Here is a 12,814-nt window from a genome sequence, read left to right on the forward strand (position 1 = left end):
ACCACCCGGTGTCCCAGGCGCTGTGCAAAACTGGAAACATGCAATGGATGGTCTCATTCTAGTTACTGGAAATTAGGAAATTTGATGATTCACCACTTGTAACTCGGGAAGAGTTGAATCAAATTCCACCTTGTGTTTGTAAAGCTATTTAATCGTGAAGGAAAAATTAAAACAATCTGAAATGCCCGTTGCTTGTAAACAACTTGGGAATTCTTGGATAGCGCCGAATAACCAACGTTAGTTAGCATTTTGGTGTATTTACATTTGGTGTATTCATTCTGTCTTTACACAATACTCCCTCCAATTTCTCATTTTCCCTTTGAGATAAGCTCTATGCTACTCGGTAGGAAATTTGGATTTTACACTTCATGTCTTTACTTTTTTATTTTTTTAAAAAGATTTATATTTATTTATTCATAGAGACAGAGAGAGAGAGAGAGAGAGAGAGAGAGAGAGAGGCAGAGACACAGGCAGAGGAAGAAGCAGGCTCCATGCAGGGAGCCCGACATGGGACTCGATCCCAGATCTCCAGGATCACACCCCAGGCTGCAGGCCACACTAAAACACTGCCACAGGGGCTGCCCTACTTCATGTCTTTAAACGTCCTTCTGGGAGGTGATTCTTTATGGGTAAGAATGGGTATCTTATGGGGGTCTCCCCCCCCCAAAAAAAGCGATGCACCATTATTTATTTCACCAACTCCCCCCCTGTCCATTGCTTCCACATTGCTGATATGGCCAAGGATGCTGTGATGAACACTTTTGCAGGGAGCATGTAACTGACTTCCTGGGGTTACCTGGGTGGGCACGCAACGCGGAATGCTCTGCATCCAGGGTGTCCACAGCCTCGAACCCTCACAACCCCCTCCTGGGACAATCAGGTAGGATGTGCCGATCGCCCACCGCTCTCCGGGTTCCCAAGTCCCCGTCCGTGCGGAGGAACCCACGTTTCGGATCAGAGCCCTCTCTCCCAGCTCTCCGCCTCTCAAGACCCGTGCACCGCCTTCCTCCCGAAGGCCAGCTGCGGGAGGCGCTCCCGGCTTGCAGCCCCGCGGGCTCCGCTCGGGCCCCGTACACCTGCCCGGGAGCTTGGGCGCCGGGAGGACCCGGGCGGCGCGAGGCCAGCACTGCGAGGCGCTGGGGGGCGTGGCCGAGGCGATGGGGGCGGGGTAGTGGGCGGGGCCGAGGGCGGGGCGGGGCTCAGTCCGCTGCGCCTGCGCCCCGCGCGCCTCCCGCACACCTGTCCGTGTCTGCGAGCGCCGCTGTCAATAAAGTTCTTGCGCGCCGGAAGCGGAAGCGGAAGCGCCGAGTCTCCATGGCGGCGGCGGCGGCGGCGGCAGCGGGGCCGGTGCTCTGGAGGCGGCTGCTGGGCCTGCTGCCTGGCCGCCCCGGCCTGGCCGCGCTCCTGGGGCGCCTGTCCGACCGCCTGGGCAGGAACCGGGACCGCCGGCGCAGGAGGTGAGAGGAGGCCGGGCCGGCCGGGGCGGGGGCGGGGGCGGGGGCGCGGCCCTGCCTCTCCTGCGCGCCGGGAGAGCGCTCACGCGGGGGGTGGGGTGGGGGCGGGGCGGGCGCCCGGGGCCCCTGGCGGCGGGCGTTGGAGGGTCTTTTGCTCGCGCGGCGCTGGCTGCGGGGTGGATGAGCCTGGCCCGCATCGGGTGCGTGCAGCGCTTCGCACTGCCTGCCCGAGAGGGCTGTGAAGCAACCCCGAGTCCGAGTCCGGGGCTCTCGGGCCGGGGCGGGGGGTGGGGGTGGGGAGAGGAACCACTCGGAACCCTCTTCACACTCTTCAAAGGGCCCGTGTACTGGAAAAGCACTGAAGTGACTTCTGTAAGTGGCGGAGGCGGCTTTGAAGCCGTTTGTCCAGGCAGTCGTCTTTCAAAGTCAACATTTGCCAAGAGCATGCTGACCTAAGAGGCCTGCTGTTATTGCAGATGTTACAGGAAAAAAGGAAAAGGGGGGAAAAAAAGATTTCTTGTATGCAAATGGTTTTCTTATCAGACTCAAGCCTTACACTTGACTCCTGAAAAGATAAAAAAACACACACACACGCACACGCAGATCTTAGATGCGCATCCTTTAGAAGAGGTTGCGTTAGCTTAGGTTTTGATCTGTGCTTGCTTGAGTGAGATGGGACATCGTGGCTTTCGTGCTCGGATCTGCTTATGGGAAGGAACGTGCTTCGTCCTGGGTTGTAGTGGACGATGTTCAGCAGAAATCCGAGTTCGGTTCCTTTAGGGTGACTTGTAGGTTGGCTTTTAGGTGATCGCATCAGTCCGGAGGCCTTCAGAAGCCTGCTGAATGGTCAGGATGGCTTGGAGTTGCACCGACAGCGCAGCCCGGCGGGGGCGGGGCCTGGAGGAGGCGGCCTCTGCATTTTCTGGAGTTGGTGCTTAGCCAAGACCCGGGCTATTGCAGCGGGTGGTGAAATCGGATGACTTCTACGTCTTGGCATCAGACCTCTGGGAAGTTTGGTTTAAGGTTTCAAGAAATGTTCCCTCCTCGAAGACGAGGCGTTCAAGGCATTTTGTCGTCTCCCCGGTTAAAAACTATATGGAGGACATTTTCCTGTTTAAACCAGACACATGTTTAGACAATACAAAAAAACACTTTATGGTTCATTGTTGGTTACTGTTGGAATGGACTACTAAGGGGCGTTGGGGCAATCTCCACACCTTCTTTTGAAAAAGACATTTGAGTGTCTTTTCGGGGAGCAGGGGGTGGTCTAGATGGATTTCCCCAAGTCCTTTTTGGAAATGGGTGCAGTCGGTGTGGCACCATATTTCTTTTTGAAGAAGCCGAGAGAGAGCACGAGAAAGAGAGGGTTGTACCTCTGGGTCAGCAATTAAATCAGAAGCTCACTTAAAGAAACACAGGTTTTGTGTTTTAAAGAAATTAGTGTTTTATAGTCCTTAGAATGTTCTGCTAGGACTGAGGATGAGCGCTTTGACCAGTGTTGTTACAACACCGTAGCTTCTGAGCTTCTTTACTTTTCTTTTCTTTTTCCTCTTGGCCTTACTCCGTTTGCAGGTTTTCCTGACTCTGTGGCCTTGGTGTTTGGGGTTTCTCTGGGCTGTATGGCCACTCATCCTCTAGTGGTTGCTGACTTTCGTTTCTCCCCCATTAGTTGTACCTCGAAACTCCTCATTCCCCGAATGGTGTGGTTTCTTGTAACTCTGATCGTTGATTCATTGATAAGAGTTCTGTGTAGTCATGAGCTTAGACTTTTTCAGATTTTTAGCTTGCCAGTCTGACTCAACTGTTGGAGTGCCTGGTGAACCGTCGTGGCTAACAGGAGTGGAGAGCGGGCTCTTTCATTGCAGTGGTCTCCTTAGTTGTAGTGACAGAGAACGCTACTTAAAGTTACTTCCAGTTAGTGATCTAGAAATACTGTTGTTTTCTCTTGAGCAGGCATTTCGCTTGTTATTACTGTGGACTGCTAGGCTCATTCATATATTCAGCATGCATGTAGCAAGCACTCCTGGGCTGTGTGCTAGGTACCGAGGAAGCAAAGATAAAGAGCCTCATCTTCAGGATGCTCAGACCCATAAGCTGACAGTAATAGTAAGGTAAAGTAGAAGGTCATGGCAGCATCTACGAGGCCCAGCAGGAGGTCACGGAAAGCTTCGTGGTAGGGGTGATCTCAGAGCTGTAGTCTTGGAGTATAGGAGCAGGCTGGATAAAGAAGGGGGAGCTGGTGTTCAGGGAAGAGTGATGAGTGGTGTGGGCTGATGATTGTAGCCGCAGAGGTGGCAGTTCTGAGGTGCCACATGTTTCCAGGAGCTGACTGGGGGTGCTGAGTAGGGATGGGGGAAAAGGGGGGGAGCCAGAGCAAGCTCGTCCTCCGGGCTGAGACCCAGGGAGGCAAGCTCTGAGATTGCCTGTCCAGTTTCCTTTGATGGTGGTGGTCTAGGCCTGAGGTGGTGCGGAGTGGAAGGGATTAGAGTCAGCTCTAGTGTGTGTGTGTGTGTGTGTGTGTGTGTGTGTGTAGGGAGACTTGGTTGACTGCACAGATGGAGGCACGCTTCACCAAAATGGAGGGTAAGAAAGAGGACTGGGTGTGGGGGGTGATGATAAGTTGAGTTTGGGCACCTTAAGTTGTATCCAGGTGTGTCAGAGCAGAGGTGTCCAGTGTCCAGCCAACTGATGGGTCTGGAGCTGGGAACTGGAGGCGGTGGGGAAACAGTGCCTTGCAGTAGTGGGTTAGAGTCCTCAGACTCCAAATGACTCCTTTGGAGTAGATGGGACTGAGGGGGAAAGGTGTCAGGAGGGCGCTAGTTCCTAATCTTGAGCTTGCCTGCCATACAAGGAAATATTTTCTTTGTGGCCTCCTTCTCTAAAAAACCCAAACAAATGATTTTCAGCCTGAGCTGTATGTGCAGAAAGGGCTTCATTTTTGAGACTCAACTCCCATTTTCTCTTCGAGGTCTCTGTGTGTGTGTGTGTGTATGTGTGTGTGTGTGAGAGAGGGTGAGGGTGAGGGTGAGGGTGAGAGGTGGTGAGGAGGTTCCTAACTTCCCTGAGTTCTGAGGGAGACAGATAACCAGAAGACCGTTCTTTCAGTTAGACATCTGACGTAGTGGCAGGTCAGCATGCTCCGGTTTAGCTTGTTAGTAGTTTCCACTCTAAGGGATCACCAGATTTCCAGAAATTACTTTTTTTCTGTGAACTTTGTGATGTTCATTACTCATTAAGAGTTTAGTAGAGCCATCTCTTGGTTTATTTATAGTAGTACAATGGGTGGGAGGGGGATATTTAGAATCAAAGCATAATTTCCCCAAATAATTCAAGTCTGATTTCACAGGGGATTGGAATAAGATTTACAACGGACAGATTTTGAAATTGTAGCTTTACTGAGTTCATATTAGCATGAGCATCCCCTGAACACGTTGCAGCTGGTGACGAATTAGGCTGGGTCAGGCAATTGGGCGCTCCTAGAGAGATAGCTGCAAGCCCGGGATTAAAGTATTCTGATAGATAATCCACTTGTAAACATGTGATCTGATTCATGTAAACGAGTTCTTTTCAAGACTGCTGGGAAGTCCGGCTGGTCAAAGCCTTTGCATTAGTAGAACATGTGATGGGTTCTCGGCAGGCCCTTTGCTGTGCCTTCCACTCTGCCCCCCCCCCCCCCCCCCCCGCCGAGGTGCATTGTGGGTTACAGTTAGCCTTCTGGCCCCTGGATGTGATGGACTTCCTTTTGGGCAAGTCAAGAGGACAGTCATCTGGTCAGCATGTAGTCAGATGCTGGCAGCCTGGCCTCCCGTGCTGGACTTCTTGTGGGAGTTCAGCCGGCCGTTGGTCTTTTGTAACCTACGGGAATTCACACTCACTTCCCTTTCTTGGACTCGGGTGTTGCGTTAGTCAGGAAGGGCCGCCTGCTGCTGGGGACGCAGGAAGTATGGTGCCTTCACGTAGTCTGTTGAGTTCTTCTCAGGAAGTGCTATGACTGTTGCTCTTTTCTTCTCAGCTCACTTTCTGACGTTTAAATGTGCATGATTGAGGGGAGGAGGGGGGGTTTTCTTCAAAAGTAGTTTCTGAAAATATTGCAATCCACAGAACTTAGTTTCTTTTAAGAATTTCTTTCTTCATCATTTTGTACAGATTTGGATGGGATCCAAGCCACAGAGCTTGTACCACGAATCTTATCGTACAGTTCCAGAAGGGCTCATGGATTCAGAGCATGATGGAGCCCAGAGTGGGGGCCACTTGGCAAATGCCCCGTGTATGGTATGGGATGGAGGGTGGAACTCCTGTACCGTCTGCTGAGGATTTGTGCTTCGTGTAGGAAGATGGTCTTCCCGTATCACTGTGTTCTTTGTTCAGAGCCCCAGAGCCCCTCTTTTAAAAAGACCCCAAGAGGTTGGCCAGCTTACTTTTCCCACTGGTGGTGGGTGAGGCTCTGTGCCCTGGGGGGCAGGCCTGTGTCCTCTGAGGCAAAGAGGCCATGGAGGGGATGCGTGAAGGTAAAGTGTAGACCTGGGTGTAATTCTTTCTTTATTGGCACCTCACCGCTGGCCACGTGGGAACTTGGTTGGACCTCCAGGCACATTGTTGCACATCCAGACAAAGAAAAAACGCAAGGTGTGCCAGTATTTTTCCATGGAGCACATGCAGCTTCAAGATGTTTGGTGAAATGGAAAACTCCAGTCTCCCTGCAAAAAGGAGAAATGCCTTCTCTTTCCCCTGAGGCTCCCTGTGGCAATAGCTGTTTGGTTGTGTCTCAGCGGCTCTTCTGCTCTGTTTCCGAATGGCTGCTTATTCTGAACTAAATCCCACTGCCTTCTCATGCCTGGCGGGAGGTCTGGGCTGCCTGTCCCACCTCAGACTGTCCTGGGGACAGGCAGGCTTCCGCTGTCTTTACTTAGTGCCTCCCCACCCCAACATCCAGGGGCTCAACGGACAAGAGCATCCTTAGTCAAGGCAGTTCAGATGTGGATTTCTCTTGTAGAGATGGTCGGAGACACGTCCCACCCCTCCATACCCTCCTCCCTTCTTGTTCCCTGTGCCCTCCTAGAGCCGCCCTGAAGCCTTACCCTCACTCTGCCCACACAGGTCTCTCCATGGGTGGAGAAAGGGCCCGAGGTCAGGGGTCCACTTAGACCCAGCCTGCTCCCCAGATTCCACGAGAAGCCTTAAATCCCATGGCTGAACCCATCCCCACTGTCAGGTGTCCCGTGGGTGGCTGGAGCCTGCCCTTCATGGAGCCTGCTGGTTCGTTTCCCCATTAGGGCTGTTGGCCAGAGATCTGTTTGCTTTGCTGTTGCTGCCTCTTCCACCCGCTCGCTGGAGCGTCCCTAGGGGCTTGCCCTGGCCCTTGTTCTCCAGCCATGATATTTGTGAGTCGGCCGACGCTATTATCTGGTCCCCTACCCCCACCACTTCCTCTTCTTTGTAACTAGAAATGGGAGCTAGATGGTCTTAGAAAGATGATTCAGGGGAGTCCAGGTCTAGGTGTGGAAACCGGTGTGTGTGCTGGTTGAGTTCTCTGAATGGTGTGTGTGATCTGGCTCTGCATTTTTGGTAAAATAACCACAGCTCCTCAGATTTCTCGGGGCTTCAGTTCCTGACCTGGGATATGTGGTTTCTTAGTAAGCCTCCCTGGGGTGAGGGGACTTGCCTGTGCAGGTGGTCGCCCCCAGAGACTGGGGTTATTGTGCGCTGGGGGTGCTGCTAGCACCAGGAACAACCTTTTCTGGGAAGATTCCCAGGAGTTAGACTGTGGAAAGCGGGAACTAACCCCCCATGGGCTTTTGGCTGAGGCGAAAGAAAAAAATGAGCCCCTAAGCAGACTTGGGCTTGGCTACTTCTGTCCTGGCTGAAGCACTTCAGTTAGATTTTGAGTGTCACCTGTCCAGATATGGTTTTCCCAACTCCCGTGCTGTCACCGGGGGGGCCTTCATAAAATGCTTTGCTCCTCAGAGTGCCTTCCTCTTTGGGTGCATAAAATTGCCAGTCCAGGGTTGGGTCTCCCCCTGCACGACTCCTGCTCCGAATTGGCTTTCAGCTCCTCCTCTCTAGCAAAAATAAACCTGTCAGTACACAGATTAAACAGGAAGCCAACATAAAAAAGCCCTCAACAAATCTTGGATGGAGGCCTTGATGGAACATTCCCAGGGAGAGCTGCCTGGCAGGGACAAGTCCTGCCCAAGGCAGCCCGGGGCCTGGAGCCTGGCCCGCCTGAGCCTGCCCGGTGCCTCCCCGGGGCAGGACGGGGCTGACGGTGGACCGTGTTTGTGTGGGTGCGCGTGTCCATCCGTCCGTGTCGCCGTGTGTCTGTCCTCTGGCCTGGCTGTGGAGACCCTCCCGGGCTTTCCCGCTCATGGTGTTTGCCAGTGCCCACGTCTTCCATCTGCTCAGCCCTCCCTTGCCTGGAGCGGGCTCCTCTGCACACCCTGCTCAACACCACCAGCTCCCCTCGCCGGTCACTCGAAGCACACGTCCTGCACATGTCCACCTTTAATTAATGGTGGCATTTTCTCTTATGTTGTTCTTAGATGACTTCAGGTGACTTCAGGTGTGTAAGCCCGTGAGGCCGCCAGGTTTGGGGGGGGGGGCTGGGGCTGGACTGCTCTTCCCTTGTGCCCCCGCAGGACAGGACAGTGCTCACCCGATGCCTGGGGGTGCGGCCCGAGTCCACATGTGCCCTCCATGGGTTGCTGTGTGCTGAGGACATGTCTCCAAAGCCTCCTTCTGGGGAGCCGCCTGGAGGCTGCTGGCCCCTGGGCGGGATGTGTGGACTGACGGCATGGCCCCGGGTAGGGGGGGTGTGCGGGCGCCCTGGTTCTTTTCCATACAGGCTGAGAGAGGATGAGTGCCGCGAGCCTTGGAGATCCGTTGGTGTGGTGGTGCTGTGGGGTTTTCCACCTCAAATAGACCATGTTTAATTAATGAATATTAGACTTTAGGCCCCCTCTGGGGCTTCAAATTGATAGAGTGTTGTGCAGACTTTCCCATTGTGTCGTGGTTTTCCACTGGCCTGAAGGATCCTTCCCTCTCCTCCTGGAAGTGAGCTTTGAGCACAGCAGGAGTGAGGCCCATGGTTTTGGGGAAATGGGGCAGCACTCCCTCGTTTACATGTCTAGGCCTTTCATTTGCAAGCTGCTGTTCATCACCTGGAAGCCAGAGAACGTCAGCAGGCTGGGGTCACCCCCTCTCTGAGCCAGCTCCCTCTGCATTGTGGGGCCCCAGGCCACTCCCTGACTTCCCAGGATCCAGAGAGCCGTTACCTTCCACTCGTTGACTTAAGTTTTCTTGGCGTGAGTTGGCTGGGACCCACCAGTGGGCTTTCTGGGAAGCACAGCTGTGGGCCATCTGGCATCTGCATAGGGACGTTTGCGGGCCCTGGGAAGATTCACGCTTTATCATGAGGCAAGTGAATGAGGTCATCTTCCTGGAATCTGTGGCCCTTCAGGCTGTGGGGTGTTCAAGCGCCCTTTCCCCAGAGTCCCTCTTGGAGCTGCAGTAGAAGGGCACGCGGCGAAGCAGATTGGCCGGCTGCTGGAATTGAGATTAGTGTCGGGCTCTTGTGGGGCTCTGGGTGTGTTGCCCCTCCTCGTCCCCACGGGGTTGCCAGCGGCGGGGAGCAGACCTGTGGTTCCACCAGCAGGACCTCAGTGGCTGCTGTCTCTGCCAGCCTGGGGGTGCAGCTGTGTGTGAGGCGAGCCCTGAGGACGAGGTGTCCAGGGCCGTGGGGGGAATTCTTGCCACTGTAGAGGTGCCCTCCGCCCCCCACCCCAGGCTCCTCCTGTTCCAGCTCTTCTCTCCACATCGATTATTCAAGAGAAAACTTCGTTTTTCTGGGTCCTTCCCTGAATAAAAGCCTTGCTGATCTCTGTAGCCCTGCAGCTGGCGGCTGGGGTCCAGTGGTCGCGCTTATCCCAGACTCGCCTGGCTGCAGGTGGCCGTCCACGGCTCTCTGCAGGCCACTTTGGTTGGCACCTTGGGGTTAACCACGCAGAGGCTTCTGCGAGTTTACTTGTGGCTGCTCTAAATGTGGAGCTGTTTGGAACCAACTATACGTTTGGGGTTTATCTGTAGGTACTGGCACTGCTCAAGTTGCTCACCTAGTAGAGGCTGAGGACGAGGCCTTTTGCAGAGTTTGACTTGGGCTCACTTAAAATAGCCTAGCAAATCTGAAACCATTCCCCTCTGTCTCCCAGTAATTGAGAGAGACCCTGAGGAAATGTTTGAGAAGTATGATCCTCTGTCTCTGTAACCAGGTCGCCATGGCTGCTGTTGGCTCCTCTGCTGTCCCCGGCTGTCCCCCAGGTCACCTCCCCTCCTTGCTGCCTGTGTCCAGAGGGCGTGCACAGGTTCCAGTGGATCCGGAACCTGGTCCCAGAGTTCGGGGTCTCCAGTTCCCACGTCAGGGTGCTTGCTTCCCCGGCAGAGTTTTTTGAGCTTATGAAGGTAAGTTGTGTCCACAGGTGAGAGGGATAGACATTTGAGTTACAGGCTTGGGGACATGAGGTTGGGTGAGTCCTGAGCAGAAGTGCCTTCTGTTCTGGAAGTTTCTGATAGCTGCTCGGCTCATTGGTGTGGGTTCTTCTCCCTGTTAGGTTTTCAGCCTTACAAATGCTTGAGTTGTGCCGTCATCTGAGGCTCCCCTGCGTGTCTAACGTCTCAGGTAGAGTAGCTCAGTGTGTGGGCAGTGAGGGGCAGGTCCCAGATTTTGATTCTTACCCCAGGTTCGTTCCCTCGGTTTCATCAGAAGGGAGGCTGGTGAGGGCGTGTGGGTGTCCTTGCTAACGATATCTGGGAAGAAAGGAACCTATTCTAGTCACGGCATGATAGGCCCCTCCTGCCCCTGCAAACATCACCAGAACACAGTGCTGTCATCTTGGTAGGCTGGACGTACGGGGAATGAAGACCCAGCTGACCCCCGGAAGAGATTTGATATGTAGGAAGTGGCTGGAATTCTCTTGTTCGGTAAAGTGACTTTACAGATCACTGGAAAATTTGGACACCTCGTTTTAGGCCTTTTGATCCCTGTTCTTTCCTGTGACTGTCTAAGGTTTGTGCCTTCTCTGTCCTGGTGGAGATGCTAACCTTTGCATTTGGGGGGGCTGAGCTTTGAGTACTCAGGTGTTCGTGTCCCATCTAGTTATTTGAGTTAAAACTGCTAATTGGGATATTGTGAAGCTGATCAGTTTTTATTAACGTGAACTCTCTGGGTTAGTGGTGATGTTAGAATTAAAATATGATGAGGTCAGGCAGGTGGAATGGTGGTAGATAATAGGAAGTAAATGTAGAAATTAATTTTTCTGTAGAATGAACTGTGCTTGATTTGAATAATAGCACATTCTCCTTTTGCCCTGTTGTTCTGTGGATCCACACTTAGCTTTATTTCTGACGAGCTCCTTCCAGAATGCAATTTGCTTGTGTGCGTGTGTGTCTGTGTACGTCTGTCCCCTGACTTCCCTGTGCTGCTCGTAGTCCTGTGTGTCCTTTTTGTGGAGAACTGATGTTAAGGTGGTTTGCTCTTTGCTCCTTCTTGGTTATCTGTTTGGCTTGAAGAAACAGGTTTTGCAGAGGCAGTTCTTCGTGTTCTAGTCAGGCCTGGGTGAATGACTGGCTGAGTCTCCGCGTGGCCATCCCCTGGCTGTGCACCTGCCCGGGTGGGGCCCTGGACGACAGGAAGGGCCCCGGGGCTTGGCCCAGCAGGCTGGGAGGAAGCCCTTTTCTCACGCCCTTTGAATGAGTCTCTGATGCAGGGATTGTGCCGAATGGGATGTGTCTCTTCCCTGGGCCCACGGAGCGGCCTCGTTCCCTGAGAGGGGAGCGCAGCCTGCCGCCTGCCCAGCCTGCGAGCCCTCATTCTAGCACCTGAGCCGAGGTGCCTGTTCCTGAGTCATCGTTTGCTCTGTGTAATCGTGTTCCCTGCAGGCATCCTCTTCCCAAATAACAAGACAGAGGAGAAGGCGAACTTGGGAAATTGTCTTGTGCTTTCTGTGTGTGCAGGCCCTGTGCCCGTGTTTCTGGGCAGGCCCCACAGGCTGTGGGTGCTGCGTCCCTGCCTGGTGGGAAAGCAGGTGTGTGTGTGTGCCCTGTTTCCTGCCTCCCACGAGGCCTGGTCCTTCTGCGTCTCCTTCCAGAGCGAGACCTTTGACAAAGCCGCCCATCTTTCTGCCCCTGGCAGCCCCTCTGGGCAGGGTGCTTCGAGCTCTGGAGGGGGGTGATTGTTCCCCACTGGGGAGCAGGTCTGCACACAGCACTCGGCCTCTTGACACTGTGGTCTTTGAGCACTGATCTGTTTTGTCTTGGTGCCTGGGGCCTGGTCTGTGCTTCAGTGCCTGCTCATTGTGAGACCCAGCCATGCAGGTGCGGACAGGAGTGCCGTGAGGTGCAGTTTGGCACCCCCACTCCCCTCCCCTGCCCATCAGGGACCGCTCTTGGCGGCTTGTGCCCTGCATGTGCCGTACATGCCCCCGGGGCAGTGAACGGGCCATGGTCTGCACTCTGGGTGACTCCTGCTTTCATCACAGTACATTGTGGACATGACGTCAGGTCGCTGTCAGACCTCCTTCATTCTTTTGATGGCTGCATCATGTCTCGTGCGGTTAGGTCTTGTCTTTAAGGGGGAGGATTTTATTATTTGTTTATTTAGCTTTTAAAAAGATTTTATTCATTTATTCATGAGAGACACGGAGAGAGGCAGAGACATAGGCAGAAGGAGAAGCAGGCTCCCCATGGGGAGCCCGATACAGGACTCAATCCCAGGACCCTGGGATCACGACTTGAGCCGAAGGCAGACAGCCACTGAACTACCCAGGTACCCCAGGGGGAGGATTTTATCAGGATTATGGGTCATTATTTGGGAGGGCACCATTAGCGTTTGGGCTCAATTCTTATACCAGTTGGAGAAGGTGTAGGATAGTTCAGTCCGAGGCGTTACTTGTTTGATTTTCTCAGTAGCTGTGGAAGCGATGACTGACTTGTTTTCCTCTTTCAGGGCCAGATCAAAGTGGCCAAGAGACGGGTGGTGATGGCATCTCTCTATCTGGGGACAGGTCCTTTGGAACAGGAACTGGTAAGGTTTGAGGTGGGATGGTCCCCAAGGCAGCAGTGAATCACCCTGAACCCCCTGACTGCGTGGTGCTGTGGAGTTGAGGTTGAGCTGCCTTTTCTTGGCCTTCGCCTCTCAGCCAGCTGCTGGTTGTTGTTGGCCATGTCAGGAGGGCCAGTGAAGGGTTCGGGGAGGGCTAATCCTCGCTTGCATGTCTTCCCCACCCTACACAGGGGTTCCTAGGCTGCTCTGTCTGCTGGTCCAGGGCTCAGCAAACTACAGCCCATTGCCTGTTTTTGTATTGCCTGTG

General features: G+C 53.8%; 1 protein-coding gene across 22 annotated transcripts in view; it reads left to right on the top strand.

The window, feature by feature from the left end:
- Window positions 1–1,299: 1,299 nt before the first annotated feature.
- The window catches only part of PGS1 (phosphatidylglycerophosphate synthase 1), a 36,893-nt gene continuing 25,378 nt past the window's right edge, over window positions 1,300–12,814 (top strand). For 18 of the 22 annotated variants that reach the window (XR_012009361.1, XR_012009362.1, XR_012009364.1 and 15 more), the window contains exons 1-3: window positions 1,300–1,457; window positions 9,719–9,908; window positions 12,451–12,528. Coding sequence is in view for 17 of the 22 variants with exons in the window: in XM_072781803.1 (XP_072637904.1) it covers window positions 1,315–1,457; window positions 9,719–9,908; window positions 12,451–12,528 (411 nt within the window). In the remaining 5 variants the exon portion in view is untranslated. Of the gene's footprint in view, window positions 1,458–1,744; window positions 1,827–9,718; window positions 9,909–10,057; window positions 10,126–12,450; window positions 12,529–12,814 lie in introns of those variants that run through there. The other 4 variants (XM_072781807.1, XM_072781810.1, XM_072781821.1 and 1 more) reach the window with 3 other exon arrangements.

The sequence above is a fragment of the Canis lupus genome, chromosome 16 (genome assembly GCF_048164855.1).
Source record: "Canis lupus baileyi chromosome 16, mCanLup2.hap1, whole genome shotgun sequence".
Classification (NCBI taxonomy): domain Eukaryota; kingdom Metazoa; phylum Chordata; class Mammalia; order Carnivora; family Canidae; genus Canis; species Canis lupus.